The sequence below is a fragment of the Haliotis rubra genome, unplaced genomic scaffold, assembly GCF_003918875.1.
Source record: "Haliotis rubra isolate DU_JTF1 unplaced genomic scaffold, ASM391887v1 Scf841, whole genome shotgun sequence".
Lineage (NCBI taxonomy): Eukaryota > Metazoa > Mollusca > Gastropoda > Lepetellida > Haliotidae > Haliotis > Haliotis rubra.
Window position 1 is genome coordinate 301,388 of NW_025767570.1, and position 20,723 is coordinate 322,110.

The window sequence follows — 20,723 nt, forward strand, 5'->3', positions numbered from 1 at the left end:
AACATCCACCTATTCTCCTGAGCAGATCCGTCGGATTTCAATATTTATGCCAAGCGTAAAAAAGAAAACAGTATTCAGAACAACACTCCCAAACGTGTTGGACAGCCAAAACTCGCAGTCCGGCGACAGAAGTCATTCAACCATGATGTCTACATGAATATATAATATGTTTGTTTGTCTTTTATTCTTTGAATGTTGCTGCCTGTTCACTAGATGTGAGTCAGATGTGTAGTAACTGGGTAAGTCAAAGTGTGTATGAAATCCTCAACGGTCTTTCTTTTTTTCAGTATTTATTTAAGAAACAAAGCACCGACCTCAACCTTTTTACTATTTTTTGTCCATAGAATTTGTTCAGCTACTGCTTCAAAACAAGTTATGTACTTCTTTTCTTTCTCTTTTTGTACATAGAACAGTCTCCAGGGCTTGCGAAAATTCAAACGAACAATATTTTTGTAGAAATTAGTTATGTTTTGGAACATATCTTTAAGATGATTAAACCCTACCCATGTAGAATAATAAATCGTCAGATGTTAATAAACGCCTTGTCGGTTACCAAAGGCATTCCCGCTGGAAGAAGTCAAATGTTAAGCTGTCGTGATTCGCGGTGACAGGCACTCCCAGCCAGGTGTGGGTGTTCATGTAGCAGACGTTATATTGGAAATCCAAGTCAGCCGACTTACACCCGGCCGTGGTGATACAGGCTTCGGGACAGGATTCGTAGTTAGATGACGGACGGTTCAAAATGTCGTGATCCCCGATGGCCAGCTTCTTGTAGAGTGTGAAGTTATTGCTGAAGGTGGAACATTCTGAATAACAAAAGACAGGTGTAGGTGATTCAAGATAAAATAACGATCCTTTGAGTGATGATTCAGTGCTGTAGTTGTGTATGACATCTGAAGAATTGTAAGAGGATTTTCGTGTGTTTTTTAAAATTATTTTTGCATTGGAACACTATCCACAAAATACATATTACAATGCTAAGGTACTGGGCCCCGTTCCTCAAAGCGATCGTAGCGCTAAGATGATCGTAACTCCCATACTTTAACATAGACTTACGACAGTCGTAGCGCTACGATCGCTTTCAGGAACGGGGCCCTGGACTTCTTGAATTATCTTGCTTCAAGTCCTTTATAGGAAAATGTTGTCTCTTCTCCCTTCTATAAATAATGCACTTTGGCGATTTAAAATGCAGTAGCCAAGAATGTCACCCTGTTTGTCAGATGAGCAAAACAGATTTTACAGATGTGTACAGATTTGATTGGGTCATAAATACTAGCATCTCAACCGAATCTATAGTGTGGTCTGTACAAGTTGTTGTTGAGTTGTGTCAGAAGAGTAACAATCAGAATGCATGGGCTCAATCATGTTACTTGTTCTTTCACTCATTAACAACTTCACTCACTCACGTACTCACTTTTCCACACATTGATTTCTCGCCATGTCAGCCATCAACACACTGAGTCACGTCATATCACCCGTGTACACATTGATTCACGCTATGCCACTCATTGATTCACGTCCTGTCACAATTTGTCACATTGATTCACGTCGTGCAACTCATCACATCCACACACTGATTCACGTCATGCCACTAATCTTCACATTGATTCACGTCATGTCACTGATCTTCACATTGATTCACGTCATGTCACTGATCCCCACATTGATTCACGTTATGTCACTCATCCCCACATTGATGCACGTTATGTCACTCATCCACACATTGATTCACGTCATGTCACTCATCCCCACATTGATGCACGTTATGTCACTCATCCACACATTGATGCACGTTATGTCACTCATCCACACATTGATGCACGTCATGTCACTCATCCACACATTGATTGACGTCATGTCACTCATCCCCACATTGATGACGTTATGTCACTCATCCACACATTGATGCACGTTATGTCACTCATCCACACATTGATTCACGTCATGTCACTCATCCACACATTGATTCACGTCATGTCACTCATCCACACATTGATTCACGTCATGTCACTCATCCACACATTGATTCACGTCATGTCACTCATCCCCACATTGATTCACGTCATGTCACTCATCCCCACATTGATTCACGTCATGTCACTCACACCCCACATTGATTCTCGTCATGTCACTCATCCCCACATTGATTCACGTCATGTCACTCATCCCCACATTGATTTCATGTCACTCATCCCCACATTGATTCACGTTATGTCACTCATCCACACATTGATTCACGTTATGTCACTCATCCACACATTGATTCACGTCATGTCACTCATCCACACATTGATTCACGTCATGTCACTCATCCCCACATTGATTCACGTCATGTCACTCATCCACACATTGATTCACGTCATGTCACTCATCCACACATTGATTCACGTCATGTCACTCATCCACATCCACATTGATTCACGTCATGTCACTCATCCACACATTGATTCACGTCATCACTCATCAACACATTGATTCACGTCATGTCACTCATCCCCACATTGATTCACGTCATGTCACTCATCCACACATTGATTCACGTCATGTCACTCATCCACATTGATTCACGTCATGTCACTCATCCACACATTGATTCACGTCATGTCACTCATCAACACATTGATTCACGTTATGTCACTCATCCACACATTGATTCACGTCATGTCACTCATCCCCACATTGATTCACGTCATGTCACTCATCCCACATTGATTCACGTCATGTCACTCATCCCACATTGATTCACGTCATGTCACTCATCCACACATTGATTCACGTCATGTCACTCATCCACACATTGATTCACGTCATGTCACTCATCCACACATTGATTCACGTCATGTCACTCATCCACACATTGATTCACGTCATGTCACTCATCCCCACATTGATTCACGTCATGTCACTCATCCACACATTGATTCACGTCATGTCACTCATCCCCACATTGATGCACGTTATGTCACTCATCCATACATTGATTCACGTCATGTCACTCATCCCCACATTGATGCACATTATGTCACTCATCCATACATTGATTCACGTCATGTCACTCATCCCCACATTGATGCACGTTATGTCACTCATCCCCACATTGATTCACGTTATGTCACTCATCCCACATTGATTCACGTCATGTCACTCATCCACACATTGATTCACGTCATGTCACTCATCCCCACATTGATTCACGTCATGTCACTCATCCCCACATTGATTCACGTCATGTCACTCATCCCCACATTGATTCACGTCATGTCACTCATCCACACATTGATTGATCATCACGTCATGTCACTCATCCCCACATTGATTCACGTCATGTCACTCATCCCACATTGATTTTACGTCATGATTCACGTCTCACTCATCCACATTGATTCACGTCATGTCACTCATCCACACATTGATTCACGTCATGTCACTCATCCACACATTGATTCACGTCATGTCACTCATCCACACATTGATTCACGTTATGTCACTCATCCCACATTGATTCACGTCATGTCACTCATCCCCACATTGATTCACGTCATGTCACTCATCCACACATTGATTCACGTCATGTCACTCATCCCACATTGATTCACGTCATGTCACTCATCCACACATTGATTCACGTCATGTCGCTCATCCACACATTGATTCACGTCATGTCGCTCATCCACACATTGATTCACATCATGTCACTTTTCGAAACACGTATTGACTCAACACCCTATCACCCATAAATCGAATCCTCTAGCGCATGCATTTGCTAACGAAGGAAGAGTTTTATCGTTCTTACTCTCATTTAACCTACCCGTGAGGATGCGGCACATGTCTCCGTCCGGTCCGTAGCCCACGTCACACCTGCAGACTCCGTCGTTGCAGTGGGAGTTAGGGAGAGACGCACAGTCCACTTTCAGCTCACAGTCGGACCCTACCTTGGTCAACGCTGAATTTTAAGAAAAAACACATTCTGAAACATAATTCGTCTGACACTCTGTTCATTTCGATCGTTATTCAAACTCAATACAATTACAAATTTGCATATAACAATGATTGGGAAAACCTCCCGCACGACAGTGATGAAAAGAGGGCCAGAGTATATCAGAGAGCTTCCCGAGAGCAGGATAATTGTAGTTGTTTGTGGCAAGGGACATAGGCATAAATTTCAAGGACGCTTCATTCAAATACTCAAACACATCACTCATATATATTAGACATCAATATAGTGATTGGTTTGATGTAATCTACTAAACACGTTCAGGTTGATATAAACAAACACCCCAACATACACACGCATGAGAATATCAAGCGGTGTATATATATTGTACACCATCGATACCACACGCCATATTGTTGACGTTAACATTACCGGTGTCTTAAGTCTCAATCATACCTTGAAACTGATTATAAAGCTTACCCAACTCAACAACACTGTCTTTTGTAAGCCCGCTTAAGAGCACTCTTGTATTGGTTGGTTAATTTAACAATTCCCCATGCCATTAAAATCTATTATATGTTGACACCTTTATATTTGAAATTGAAAACAAAAGACAACATTCACGATTTCAACCTGATTAAACTTACTTCAATGCATCACATGTCAAACCAGAGCGATATTAATGTTAGGGGGCGCGCGTGCGTGTGTGCGGGCGGGCGTGCGTGTGTGTGTGTGTGTGTGTGTGTGTGTGTGTGTGTGAAGGGTTGCGAGTGTGAATGTGTGTGAGTGTGAATCTGAGTGTGCAATGAGAGAGATTGTGTGTGTGTGAGTGTTTGGTGTTTGTAGGATATCAATAAGACATTCTCATAAGTGTGTAAAATGTTTTTATTTGTCTTTTGTTATGGAAGTTACATTGCATTTTAAATAATTGTACATACACGACATACACTACCTTTTACAATAAAAGCACAGGCAAGTGTATACACATGGACATGAACCGTTAGGTCCCTAATTTTACCACACAACTGCATAAGTTATCTGACTGATCATTGCTACATCTATTTCATTAATAATATATTTTCAAAGAAAATAAATACAATGTATTAATGACTGCCGATGTAAAATACTGTAGAAGTGTAAATATGCAAATATTTGGTATAACCTATTTTTGAGTCAGAATCCAGACATTATTCATACAGACGTTGTCTGAAATTTAAGTTACCACCCGGAATATACCCACACCTATTTTGATTCATGTCTGGGGTAGAAAATAGAAAATGCTAGTGACTGCAAATATTTCAAAGGCCTAGATAATTAAGCGGGTTCCATACCGCGTATCGTTAAAAGGAGGACCACTATTCAAATTCAAGTTGAAGGTCAAGTAGATATTATCGACGTATGTGGTACAAGACTTCGTATCTATGGAAACTTATTATGAAAAATAGTTTACATTCGGAAAAAGAGGTTTCTTAATTGAGTTCATGAAGTCTTACAAAGTCGACCGTCTCCGTGGTGTAGTGGTTAGAGCGTCCGCCCGGAGAGCGGAAGGTCGCGGGTTTGATCCCCGACGCGTCATACCAAAAGACGCTAAAATATGGTACTTGTTGGTCCCTGCCTGGCGCTCGGCATTAATGGGTACAACTTGGACTGGTTGGCTCGGAGTCAGTATAATGTATCTGAGTGGGGTATCCATGTTTCATTGCGGCATGGTATCTCAGTGGGCTAGCACTATAAAACCAGCTTCGGTCTGGGCTAGTACAAGCAGCCGTACAAACACACACACACGCATGCACGTCGTCATATGAGCGAAATATTCTCAAGCACGACGTAAAACCCAATTTCACCTCACCTCAGCTTAATCATTGTCACAATGAAGCATAAGTTGCCATGTGTTTTCGAATAAGTTAAGACCCCAGTCATACTGTGACTGAAGCAGTGAAAAACTAATACTTACTAAAAGAAATCATGAAGGAATCTTTCTCCAAGCACTTACTTAAAGCTACATTAGATAGAGATGCTTACATTATAGACTGCATACAAGACATCATACATATGCTACAGGACGTCTAGCCTCACTAACTTATTGCGAATTAAGAGTTGGAAGATGCAAATATTACCAATATGTTGGTCCCGCCCACTACAGGAGTTTAGTATGTTTACTCTGTAACCGAACCCTCGAGAGAGTTTTCTTGCAGATGATAACAAGCCCTGAACCTGGGAAAATCTAGACATGCTTCATTTAAGGCGTAAGCATTGCAGTACTGGCTGGACGGAAGGGAAAATAATATAGTTCTGAGACTGATACAGAATCGCTTGGATATGGAAAACATAAAGATTGGACAACAGGCCAATACTTGCTTCCGACAAAATCACCTTATAGGTACATATATAGATTCGTAAGAAAGTCAGACTACATACATCAAAAACGTATCTAGGGGATTCCCGATGTTTATTCAGTGTGTACACTGACGATGGAATTCTGTTTGACAATAGGACCAAGTCGACCGCAAATAGTTAAAAGTTTCAGGTTAATGTCTGAAGGATAGCGATACAGTTATCGCTAGCGTTGTAGACACTCCACGTGCTTCGGAAAACATTAAACCACTGAGACATTGCATTCACAACGGAATCAATATTTACTTGAACATGCGACGTCGTTGTAGTCTTTGTCGATGTCAACTGCGTCAACTGTCAGGTCAGAGGTCTACAATATTGCTCCAAACAACGGATCATATATCCAGTGACGAAAAATTCTCCGGAGGAGAAAATGACAGCGATGCAACATCGCATTTATGGGTGACCCTTTGCCTTGACGTTATGCGTTCGTGATCGTCAATTTAAACGGCTTGATTGGCAGTGAAGGCGAATTTGCAAAGGCAAGGATGTCAAACATTTCTATGCATGCCCAATGAGTGAGTGAGTTAAGATTTAAAGTCACATCGGCAATATTTCAGCCATACTATGCATGCCCAAAGTACGCACCCGCCCTATATGCCATCCGGACATAATCCTTACACGGTATAAAAGAAACTCTTTTTCATTTAATGTCTCAAAGAATAAGCTAAGCAGAAAAGGAAACTTTACATGTGTGACTTTCTGTCCCCAACATAAATATATGGCAGGAAGTGTGTTACTTGTGGATAACGGCATCCTGGGCCAGTACTGTAGCAACATGGCGCCTAGCTCTTGAACATTTTCTGGGAGTTGACGTCTCAAGCATGATGAAGTCTTCCAAGAGCGTCCCGCGCGTGTTCTGTGGAATTGAGTTCAGATTATTTCCATGACCTTGACGTCAATACTCGCATTTTGTAGGATATTTCATATAAAAAACAGCTGTATGTGGTACTGCATAGTCATGTTGGAATTGGAGGCCTGGACCATGAGCAACCATGGACGGCCTCAGCTCCTGCACAAGGACCTGTCATGACATCACGTTGTATTGATCTTCCCACGAATGACGAGAAGTCATGAGAGCAGAGAAAGCTCTCCAAACCATTACACTAATGCCACGGAATCGATCCTCTACGCACCAGTGGACATACCGTTCATCACTCTGACGCCATGCTTGCACTCTTCTACCGAATCGCAGCGTAAAATGTTAACTTCCTTGTTATACCCACATAAACCATTTCTCCAAGAGTTCCATTTTTTTGTTCAGATATTGTTCAGATTGTTCAGGCAATCATCAGACAAACTAAAATCAAGTTGCTTGGAACTATTCTTTTTCTCACTCGGCTTGTGTACAATCACTGACTTAGGAAAAACCTCATCAACATCTTCCAGGCATGTGGCCTAAAAATCACAATCGAGACCAACCTGAAAACTGTCAACTTCTTAGATGTGACCCTTGACCTCAAAACAGGAACGCACAAACCATACAGAAAACCAAATGACGAGACAGGCTACATCAACTCTCACTCAAACCACCCACCTAACATCATCAAAAATATACAACAACAACTGGTTACAGACCAGACACACAGTTCATGCCAAAACCTGCAGGTGGGAAAACAGCGAAAAGGCGCCCAAGAAAAATCACATGGTACAACCCGCCATTCAGTAAAAAGTCAAAACAAATATTGGCAAACATTTCCTACAACTGGTAGACAAACACTTCCCCCACGAAAGCAAGCTTCACAAGATCATCAACAGATCAATGGTTAGAGTAAGCTACATCTGCATGAAAAACCCAGAAAGTTAATCCCTTGAAACAACATGCACAGTCAGCCCCCCCCAACATTAAAGGATTGTTACGGTAATAACAAATATCTACTTCCAGGTAAGACACCTGAGAAACATCCAACAGAAAATCAAGGCATATAACAAGACAGTATTGAAAACAGCAAGCCAAACGCCTCGCGAGAAGAACTGCAACTGCAGGCTGAACAGAACAGTACAGAACATTTTATTCTCTAAAGACCCACCCACGGTGGTACATGAGAATATAATGATATACAATTTAACATAAATATACAATCAAGATGGCGGATAATAGAATAGTTAGATAAATTATTATTATCACAATTCGTTTACCATTTCAGTGCATTTGACAAGGCATTTAAAAACTTAGCGAGGTTTTTCAAATGTTTTGTTTTCTTTATTGAAAATATCCGTTTAAGTTTAAACAGATTAGGCCATTCATACAAATAATTTGGGATATACATTATCTGGAAAAGAGCTTCACAGTTAAAAAGGTAATGGAATTCGTCCCCAACAGACGGAGAATCGCAAAGTTTACAGAGTCTATTTTCTCTAAGAGTGCTGTACCAGCGTCCTGTTTCTATCGGTAAATTGTGATTTGATAACTTAAATCTACGAATTGGATTATGTATAGATTTGGCAAGGAAGAGGTAGTTTTCAAAGCAAAGATTGTCTTTAACATTTTGATAAAATTGTCCTTTCGAACTAGACGCTAGATCACATCGCCATTGTTGTAAATATTGGTCTTTCAGGATTGTTTCTACTGTTGAAACCAAACATTCTGATGAACATATATAGGAACGGGTAATCATACATTTCTGATGAACATAGGAACGGGTAATCATACATTCTGATGAACATAGGAACGGGTAATCATACATTTTTGGTGGACATAGGAACGGGTAATCACACATGCTGATGAACATATGAACGGGTGATCATACATTCTGATGAACATAGGAACGGGTAATCATACATTTCTGGTGGACATAGGAACGGGTAATCATACATGCTGATGAACATATGAACGGGTGATCATACATTCTGATGAACATAAGAACGGGTGATCATACATTATGATAAACATAGGAACGGGTAATCATACATTCTGATGAGCATAGGAACGGGTAATCATACATGCTGATGAACATATGAACGGGTGATCATACATTCTGATGAACATATGAACGGGCAGTCATACATTCTGATAAACATAGGAACGGGTAATCATACATTCTGATGAACACAGGAACGGGTAATCATACATTCCGATGAACATAGGAACGGGTAATCATACATTCTGATGAACAAAGGAACGGGTAATCATACATTCTGATGAAAATAGGAACGGGTAATCATACATTCTGATGAACATATGAACGGGTAATCATACATTCTGATGAACATAGGAACGGATAATCATACATTTATGTTGGACATAGGAACGGGTAATCATACATGCTGATGAACATATGAACGGGTGATCATACATGCTGATGAACATAGGAACGGGTGATCATACATGCTGATGAACATAAGAACGGGTGATCATACATTCTGATGAACATAGGAACGGGTAATCATACATTCTGATGAACATAGGAACGGGTAATCATACATTCTGATGATCATAGGAACGGGTAATCATACATTCTGATGAACATAGGAACGGGTAATCATACATTCTGATGAACATAGGAACGGGTAATCATACATTTCTGATGAACATAGGAACGGGTAATCATACATTCTGATGAACATATGAACGGGTAATCATACATTGCTGATGAACATAGGAACGGGTAATCATACATTCTGATGAACATATATAGGAACGGGTAATCATACATTTCTGATGAACATAGGAACGGGTAATCATACATGCTGATGAACATATGAACGGGTGATCATACATTCTGATGAACATATGAACGGGTGATCATACATTTCTGATGAACATAGGAACGGGTAATCATACATTCTGATGAACATAGGAACGGTAATAATCATATGAACGGGTGATCATCTTCTGATGAACATAGGAACGGGTAATCATACATGCTGATGAACACAGGAACGGGTGATCATACATTCTGATGAACATAGGAACGGGTAATCATACATTCTGATGAACAAAGGAACGGGTAATCATACATGCTGATGAACATAGGAACGGGTAATCATACATTCTGATGAACAAAGGAACGGGTAATCATACATGCTGATGAACATAGGAACGGGTAATCATACATTTCTGATGAACATAGGAACGGGTAATCATACATTCTGATGAACATAGGGACGGGTAATCATACATTCTGATGAACATAGGAACGGCTCATCATACATTTCTGAGAGTCCACAATTATATAAGATCTGTTTGACAAGTTTAAACTTTTCAATTTAGGTAAAGTGTTTGGAGGAGAAGATATAATGAAATTGAATAAAAGGGTCGATAATTTCGTTTTAAGAGTGTTTGTAGCTAGTTTATGCCAGAATGATATTATTCTTTTATATATCTTAATATATAGCGGATATCTTCCTATTTCCCCATAAAGCATGACATTCTTCCTAGTTTGTCTGATGATTGCAGCACTAAACAATTGTGTTTGTGTGTGCATGAAACTCCGAGTAACAAACATGAAATCACCCAGTGTATTAAACAGACATAGATATATATATATATATATATATATATATATATGTGTGTGTGTGTGTGTGTGTGTGTGTGTGTGTGTGTGTGTGTGTGTGTGTGTGTTACCCACGTGGTAGTTCGTAAAGGGCTTTCATAACACCTTCGGATGATTTGATTGGCTAATACGTGAACATTGACATTACCGGTTCTACTTTCATGACTCGTTCCATTAATGATCTTCATTAAGAGGTTTTCACACCTTCTGAGAGCATGTAAAACGAGAACACTTCTATGAAATTACACAATAGGCTTGAAATCCTTCGAGGTTGTAGGCAGTGTTTGCAGGGCCAATTTACGGTGGAGTCTTCAACATAAACATCGACATGAGCAGGCGTCACTGGCGTCTTCCGACAAGCGTCGCCGTATTATTTACAGTGACTCGTCCTCCGATGAAGAACATTAACCACAACTACAGTATCCCCAAAGAAACAAAGAAACGCATAGGCGTTATGTATGAGCAGTCACCACAGTCACCACTGTAGCCCAAGATTGGTACATCCAGGTACTACATTTGCGTGATCGTACTGCCATGGGTGAGAGCACAGCAGCCAGGGTGCCTGGACTTCGGAGGATATCCAGTCAAACTATACGCAACAGGTTGAGAGAGATTGGACTGAGAGCCAGGAGATCCGACGTCGGGCCCGTGCTACGTCGTCACCATCGCGCTCAACGGCTCCGTTTTATAAAATTATCCACTTGGTTGTATAGACATTTCCTTCTTCTAAACTGATGCAAAAAATCATGTACTAAGGTCTGTTTGTGGACGAGTCATACATGTTTCAAAATACATTTTCGGAACAGATTCATGGGTTATGCGTTTCTTTTTCTCGAATAGTATATTTGAGACATACAGTTCCCTGTTATTCTGCTGTTGTGTGTGCCGCTCCTAATGCTTCGTTTTATCTGCTTGTTTGTGAACAGTTCTCAACATGACGACTAGGCCGACAGTGACGTCCGACAGACGTTCAGGCGAGATTTAGGTCACGTAGTTAAGTGACACTAAGCAAGCAACCAGTTTGTAAGAATCCGTCGGATGCGAACCCGCGACCTTCGGACAGCTAACCGACTGAGCTACGTCCACACTGTTACATAACGTGCAAATTTATCTAGGCATTGCTCTGACGTTACGGAAATGAACGGAACGAGTCGAATAGGTCACGGACAATACCGAAGGTTTTGGGTAGACTTGGTGTCTCGTGATTTTAATCTACGGACGATTGCCAAATGGCTCCAATGCCATTTGGCACACTCGTCCCATTCCGTAATCTCAAAGATTCCGTGTGGTGTGGAATGAGCAGATATGAAAACGAGTGTTGACGTCAGGCATCAGACGCGGACTTCTCGGTGCATGCATGAATGACGTGCTTTTATAAAACAATAAAATAAAATAAACAGACAAAAAAAACATCGGATGATTTTGTGACAGAAAGGTGTTGTAGGGAACACTGTAAGGACACTGATAAGGGATAAATGATCGCACTGAGGAATGAATGGTGTCATGAGCATGTTTAGTGACGGCACGAGGGTGAGTTAGCCTTCGAATCATTACTGAACAAATGTAGCGTATGTAAGTGGCGGGAGTGCAAGTTCCAGGCCAATTTCCATTAGCCTACAATTTCTACATTAAACCATTTCATCATGTACTTTCGACGTTTATTGGCTCCCGTGTTTGTGTGAAAAAAATATTAAAAATGCAATAGGAAAAACAACAAATGGTATGATACTCATGCATTACACGGGACATCTACCTACTATATTGGATTTGGTCCCTAACCCTAAACATACCCCTAGACCCTAAACCCTAACCCCTCGAAATAATATTTATGAATAGAATACATTCACCGAACCGGCACGAAAATGGCTGACGTGTAATGCATTCTTACCGCTTCGAAAAAAAATACTAATAAACTCCATTTCTGTGTAATGATGCAAATTAATGAATGAAAACAAAATATATATGTAAACTAGTTCACATCTATAATTCATTTAGTCCTAATATTTACGTTGAAACCGAAATATAAAATATATTTAAATAATTTAATTGACCAAAACTGCAAAAAGTAGAATATGGCAGAATGTGACCGGTATAACGCATTCCTATTAAATTAAAAAATACAAAATGCAAAAATACACAAAACATGACACCTCAGCACCCCGTTATACAATTATATATGACTATGAGCGTATTAGTGAAAAACGATTTTTTTTAAACTGGTGCCAGCAAAAAATTGCGCATCCACCGATAAACAACTACTGGAAATTCTCAACATCTTTGGGCTTATGCAATGACAAAGCTAGTAGAGATGAAACATCAGTGAGCGGAGATTAGACGCATTCGCTGAGCTGGACAACCTTGTTGCTATGTAGGCGTCATTGGGCGTTGTTTGGAGAACGTGCTTTGGAACAAAATCATATAAAATTACGTAAAAGGGTATTATGACGTATTTTCAAAGTTTGTGGTGCTGTATTCTAAACGAAGGCCACCAAATCATCAATTGTAAATAATTACATTTTGATTCCGACTTCATTCGGTCTCAATTTGCTTATTTTCTTGACTAGTTAAAGGAACTACATCGCCTATACGCAGCGTACATTTTCCTGGAGTGAAGCGGTTGACATTCTAATCACCAATGATGTGTTAATCCGCGTTGTGCGGTTCTATATAGGAAGGCAAAATATTGCTTTATTTTAACGATGGTTTCACTTTTTAGAACGTGGGTAATAAAGAGGATACAAAAGTCTTTCCCTTTCATGTCAAGTTTGATATGCTATAAATATCCTCAGTATGGATGATATTTTATTGGTGCAATGTTAAAGACAAGAAGATACACAGCGATATAGATTGTAATGGTCTTTAAAGGTGCCTCTAATTTTTCAGGTTCTCTTTGAAGTTTGCAATGACACTATACCAGTCTCATCCAGTATGTATTTACCATAGAACATTCCCCGGTGTTAATAAAAGTATGTTTTTCTTAAAGCTGAATGTTAGGCCACAGTGGCTGGAACAGAATGTCATTGATGTTATTTTTTACTTATTGTTAGAAGTGTTAGATATCATGATATTCAAAGTTTTTTATACAAGCTCGCATAAAGCAACATGCTATCAATATCCCACTGTTGAAAGAATCGACGTCTGCAAACCTCAATACAGTGTCACATATTCCTTCAGGCACTACGAGTTAAGCGAGTTAAGCGATATTCTGATAGTCGAACGACTCCCAGAAAAGATTACAATGGAAACTTCATTATGGACTACGACAGACAAGCTAACGACAATAGGGATTACTGTACTCAAATGTACACAAACATTGGTAGGATGACAAAATATGATTATGAATGTTGGTTTCATTTCTCAGCAACTTGGATTTCATCACAGTTTTTTTTGGGAGAATGTAAATCCGTAAAGAGGACATGGATATCTCAACGGCGTGGATACTGCGTCCTTGAGCGTGTTTAACGAAGACAACGAGCACTTAGCAGAATTTCAATCCATGCTGCCTCTTTGGGTACAACCAATACATTCGTCAACACAGGAAAGTGTTCTTTGGATACCAAGAACAATACTGAACTCGACATATGTGTATCCATTATTGTCGTGCAATAATTACATTCAAACTGATGCAACGATGCTTTAATGAATCGGGCAATGGTACCGTATTAGTTCCAATGTGATGCCTCCAAAAGCGCTTGCACAAAAACAGTACAGTTTATTTTTTTTAAAACATTGGAGCATTACTTACGTTTATCAGTTTGATAGAGGTGATAACCAAGGGCGTTCGTGGAGGCAACGCTGGATCCCTCAAACCGTTCCCGTAGAGCCACGCAAATTGGTCCCAAAGGACTGAAGTGGAAGCTGACACAATATTTGTCCTTCAGACACTCGAACATACATTCAGCCTTGGTCAGATTGTTCACAGTCCACATTTCCGATTGGGAATTTTTTTGTCGTTATAAGCATCAGCTTTTGTTGCCGAAAAGGGGTCACATGTTTCAGCTACTGCAAGAGTTGGTAAAAGTAGAAGTAGAAACGTTCCTCTCATCGTCGGTTGTTTTCTGAGCAGTCTCAACAGAAAGATCAAGTTGTATTGGATCATTCAGTAAGTATTCTCACTAAGCACCCTTAACACACACATGCATTATACATTTTCAATGCTGGAGACTTTCTGTCGTCTTCTCGATGATTTGTTTTTAATAAAGATGCAGCAGTTTATATTGATCGGTCGAACAAAAGACGAAGCATATGGTCAATACTGAGATGTGTGCGAGCTTGCGGTAGTCAACAGATGAAGTCGCGAGTTTGTATCATACTTTCAATGGAATAAGAATGGACGCCTGTATCTAACTACATGAAGCAGTCAGCGTCGCTGTGTGCATTGGTCGCAAGGTTTATGTGATATGCATTAGATAACGGAAATAGAATACTTCTCTCTATTCAGGCCTTTATTCGGAACCATGTCCCATGTGCACAAGAACATAAAATGACAATCAGCACCACCACACTCCTTGTTCAGGCGCCTACCTTATTATTAGTCCTGACGGCATGCTGGAACACAGAGACGGACTGTGTACAGGTCTGATGTCACAGTGGCACCTACCTGATTTTTGTAAAAACATTGCCCAAAAGAAGTAACATATTTAAGCATTATTTATACTCAATTAGTTGGGTCAAGCAACTATTGATTAGGGGTGAAACAACCCCAAATATGGGATGAATTGACGACAGGATATGGGTGTATTCCGTCTTAAAAAAGGGTAAAACTACATACACAATACTAACTATTGACAAATCCATTGTTCAGAATAGCATTAATTAATTAATTAAATTGAATGGGTCGGGGTAAAATAGTGACAACCCACATATCGTGGTTTTTCGAGATAATTATATTTAGTGGTTTCCAAGGTTCAGTATTACTATGTGATCATGAGTTATCTCCCCCAACTTGGCAAGGTGCAGAGTTGCATCATGCCTATATGTAGGATAAGGCACATGCATGTGGTGCCCATTTGGCAAGACCATGACAAGCCACAAAATCATGGCAGGACACATGCTATCTGATGAATATGTTTTGAGAGAAATATCCTACCAGAGCGAAGGTGATGACTGGACCCATGGTCCCAACTATGAAGAAACTTCACAGGATCTGATTCTGACATTTTCTTGACATTTAAATGTTAAAAAATATTACTTTTTCACTCTTTATTTCGAGTGGGTTATCATGCACTTGCCAAACTGATTAGTTTATGAATTGTGATATTCCACTATCCACCCAATTTGGAAAGCCTTTCATGTAAATTCTTCTATTATGACTAAACAGATCATATGCACTTAGAAACACTTTACTTAAAACTTTGTGTGCTCTGGTTATCACTAAAGCTGAAATACACAACAAAAGATGGGTTTTCACATTTTTGGTACAAATAAAATTCCACATGTTTAGGGATGTCATTGTAAACCAACATCCATCTGTGACAGTGATCTCAGTATTTCTTTGTATTTTTTTTTACTTACCCAAAATAAACATGTAGCAATGCACTTTGCAGGAAATTTGATCTCACGCATCGCGTGTGGCAAACGTGATAAACGTTTTCACTTTTTGCATGCTTTTTGACACCTGATGTTGAAAATTGGAGATCGGTTGATTATTCTCTAGCCTCTGAATGTTGAGGAAAACACGTTAATTTCAACCTAAATTGCGCGTATGTCATCAGCGTCGCCACGCCGTGGCTATGCTGGAGGCTGGAATGGGCCAAAATGAAGTGGCCAGACATTTTGGTGTCCATCGAAACACGATCTCATCTCTATGGAGACGTTTTCAACATAATGGGAACATGGGAGGAACGGTGTGACAAAATGTCAGAAAGACAAACACATTCGACTGACCCATCTAAGGAATCGATTCCAGACTGCCAGTTGATTGCTCGGACCATTCCGGCCGTACGTCCAATCAGTTCCGACTGAGGGAGCACAACACTCTGACAGGTCAGCGATACAGGGATGAGATCATTGGACCTCATGTGCAGCCGTTCATTGAAGGACATAGGCGTAACTTCAAGCTTCAGCAAGAAAACGCCCGTCCACATGTCGCTCGTGTTGAGACAGCTGAACATTCCGGTACTTCTCTGGCCAGCTGTTTCTCCGGACATGTCCCCTATCGAGGAATGAAATGGAGCGACGTTTACGTCAAGCACAGAATCAGCCAATAACGTTTGCTGAATTGGGACAAGCGTTGGTTCAGTCATGGAACATTCCCCAAGCTTTCTTCAATCGCTTAGTGTCGTCTATGAATCGTCGTTGTCCAGCCTGCACCAACGCCAATGGTAGACACACACGATACTGAATTTGTGAACTGACATTATTTTGACACCACATCTCTTCAAGGGCGTGTCACGATGCCTAGTGTCAAATCATACAGATTTCGGTCTTATCCTGTCAACAGTTAAACATTAATTTAGGAAAGCATCAAAAATCATGTTATTATCCTGTTGCATTAAAAAACAGCATAACATCAAATAATGCACAGTTATTAACTTCCACTAGTATATTTATATTTCTTTATAACGACAGAGTCGTCCATTTCCTTATTAATGTGAATCTGATGTGGGTTAACACAAATACAAATACCGATCTTTGAGAAAGAGTATGATAAACTCGTTTTGGCATGAAAGTGATAACCAACACAAAATGTTTACAGTAGGTATCTTCGAGCACATAAAAACATAATTTCCTGTAAAAAAACATACTGTGTCTTTTTTTGCTCACCACCAGAAGTATAAATGATTACAAAATAGTTTTAGTTTATTTCAAAAGTCACACTAATATTTTTCACGAATGACCAAGCTTTCAAAAGCGATTATCTCGAAAGTAGGTTTGTGTGATTTATCACTATCTTCTCCCGACATGTTATTATTATCGGTTAGTTCTTCGATGGATGTTTTGAGGAACTCAACTGTATATTACATAACATGTAAAGCATTGCTACGTCAGACCTGAATAAACAAGATTGAGTAATTAACCCGGACACAAGAAATGTCAAATGGGAACCTTTGTCAGGAACACTGAGTTGTGTTACCACTATTTATGCATGTTATAAATTCATTAAATGAGCATCAAATGAATGGTGATGAATATAAGGTTTAGGTTTATAACACCAAACATAGATGACAACAAAGGAGCAATAATCTTTGTATTGTATGTACTGTACATAGGCGGATGCAGCTGTGTGTGTGTGTGGGGGTTGCAGGGGTGCGCACACCCCCCTTTTGTGCTGAAAATTTGTTAAGTGACCATTGAATATGGGTGAAAATGAAGTGTGCACCCCTCCTTTTCTCAATAGTGTGCACCCCCCTTTCTCAAAATGCTGTATCCGCCCCTGCTTTAGTTGCCTAAAAACCAGAATAGTCGTTGGTGTCTCGGGGATGCGAACGGAACGTCAAAATAACGGCATATGGTGGACATTTGCCTCTTTCTGTCTGCTCGTTTAGGTTGAAGAAATTGATTAACAGTTTAACACACTCCCTTTGGTATGTGTATAAACATTGTCTCAAAGTTTATGTCCGCTGTAATAATGAAAATAAAATAAACTATATGACAGAATATGAAATTTCATCTCAACAGTCAGATTTTCCCCTTGAATGTGATATTGGAGTGGAATTTTAGTGATTTTCTGAACATCACTCTTAGTATGCTATATGTGTTGTTAGACATACGATATTAGCAATTTTCACTAACTCACTATGTCCGCTGGCCTAGATAGAAGGGGAGTCTCATGTCCCGCTCAGTTGCTTCCCCTGGTAAATGGTTTTACAGCAGCTGAGTCCTTGGTGGCAGTGGCAGACTGCTGGCGTGGAGCTACTCATCAGTGCACCAATTTTCTGCATGTCTCCCTATGGGATTCAGGCAAGGGCTATTTACATAGTGTTGCTTCGTTTCAAAGTTTTTTGTTACAAATCTGTTTAAATTTTGGTCATCTCGTAATGAAGTGTCTGACAGATTGTATGCTGCTCTGAGGACGCTAATTCTCTCCCCCCCCCCCCAGTAGTAAATTGTCTGTCAATGCTGACTTGAACTCAAGTGCGTAATGTACCTTCTGTTTCGCGTGATTGAACAACTTCATTTGTGTGGAAAGCCCATGGCTTGAATATTTCATAGTCCAAGCAGAACCATGTAGTTCCTTGGGCCGAATCAATATTCCAACATTGATTGTATTGATGCCATTGTGGTGATGAATGGCGTTTTGTTACGGGAATTGTTATACTTGCTGTGTATCGTGCACACGACTTTCTCTCCATCGTCAAAGTAACCATTAGATAACAACATCTAAACAGGCAGAATTGATTGCGTGTCAAGACAACCCATGCTGGAAGGGTAACGTCAAATCATGGTGACGGTTTGTTGTGTGACGTCACATATTTACTGAGGCAATATCAAGTAACCTTGCTGTGTTAAGTCACAGGTATATATTTAATTTTGTTATGAGAGGTCACATATTCAGTGGGTAGTTATCAAGAAATCGCGCTGTGTTTAATTACATGGTGATGTTAGTTCTTGAAAGTATTCACACAAAATTCCGCAGAAGAGAAAGTAGCTATCCTTTTTGTCAGGTTTACAGTTAATTGTGGGTGGGTAAAGGAACAAAGTTGTCTTTCAAGGGTAAACACTTGAACCATGCACTCTGTGCTGGGGTTGACTCGCTTACACGTTAAGAGTGAATATGGAGCGAATTTCAAACTCCAGAGACATGATGTATACAATCTTGATACAATGGTTTGTTCTTGTCGAAACACATAGTCCAAGTACATCTACAATACATGTAGACATAAAACATGTGAAAAACAAGTGAAATACACTCGCTACTTGGGCAGCTGAAACTACACGTGCAGTCAGGGTATATAAATGATACGGATGGCATGCGAGACACCCACACCGATAGAGAAAGGAAAACACAGCACCACAGAAGACAGTGCAAGAACAGGCAGACAAGTGTGACTACGGCAAATATATGCATATGTTGCATTTCCACAATTGATTACTATTAGTTGCATCATCAGTGACAAATGCTTTGGAGGCTATGGCTAATCAACTCAGGGCTCAAGGAAGAGTTTACAGGTATTACAGAAAACAGTTATTGACAGCCCAACATCGTCATCAGAGATTTCGATGGACATTGACTGAGTGTCAAAGTGCAGCAGATGGTCGTCTTTACTGATGAAAGCCGTTCTGTCTGAACATTCCAAGCTGATGGAAACAGCATGACTACCAGCGAAATTGAGAAGGAACAGGGACATGTTGCAGTCAAGAGGGTGTGGTGGTCATGTTATGGTGTGGAGATGGCTTTCTGGGCAGGAGGGAACAGTACTGGTCATCGTTATCGAAACAATACTGGACATCCTTATCGGAAATTTGTTATCTAAACATTCTACGGTCTTTCTACAATAGCAGCTTTGTTGTGTCCTTTATCAGCTTGGCAAAACCAGGCGCAGATACGAACAAGTACAGAACTTCCTTGCAAACAACAGTTGTCAGCATGGTCTGCTCCCCAGACATGTCTCCATGGAACACGTCTTGTCTTGTCTTCAGATACATGTAACTTGGTTTTGTTTGTCATCCCCTTTTCGGTTGTTATATGACTGTCAGTTTTAATGTTGATTTCGTTAAGGTTTTGATCTTTTCAATATATCTCACATGAATATATCGTTTGTGATACGTAATCAAAACTGATTTAAAATTACAGTAAAGTTTCGTTTGGTCGCCAGCTAAAGTTGTTCACTTTTGGACAGAATTCAGAATTCAATAGACCAGGTTTAGAAAATGAATATAACGCAGAAATGAAAATGTGTGTAAACGATGCCGTTTCAATTATTTACAAAGCTAACATAATAGAGGCGAAAAAGACA

General features: G+C 40.0%; 1 protein-coding gene across 1 annotated transcript; it reads right to left on the reverse strand.

Moving 5' to 3' along the window:
* Positions 1 to 375: 375 nt before the first annotated feature.
* On the reverse strand, positions 376 to 15,176 carry LOC124262510. The gene is made up of 3 exons (XM_046697019.1): positions 14,570 to 15,176; positions 3,809 to 3,943; positions 376 to 806 (listed from the first exon to the last, which is right to left on the reverse strand). The coding sequence occupies exons 1-3, from the start codon at positions 14,751 to 14,753 to the stop codon at positions 550 to 552; spliced, it is 576 nt and encodes a 191-aa protein (XP_046552975.1). The 5' UTR covers positions 14,754 to 15,176; the 3' UTR covers positions 376 to 549.
* Between the last annotated feature and the right edge of the window lie 5,547 nt (positions 15,177 to 20,723).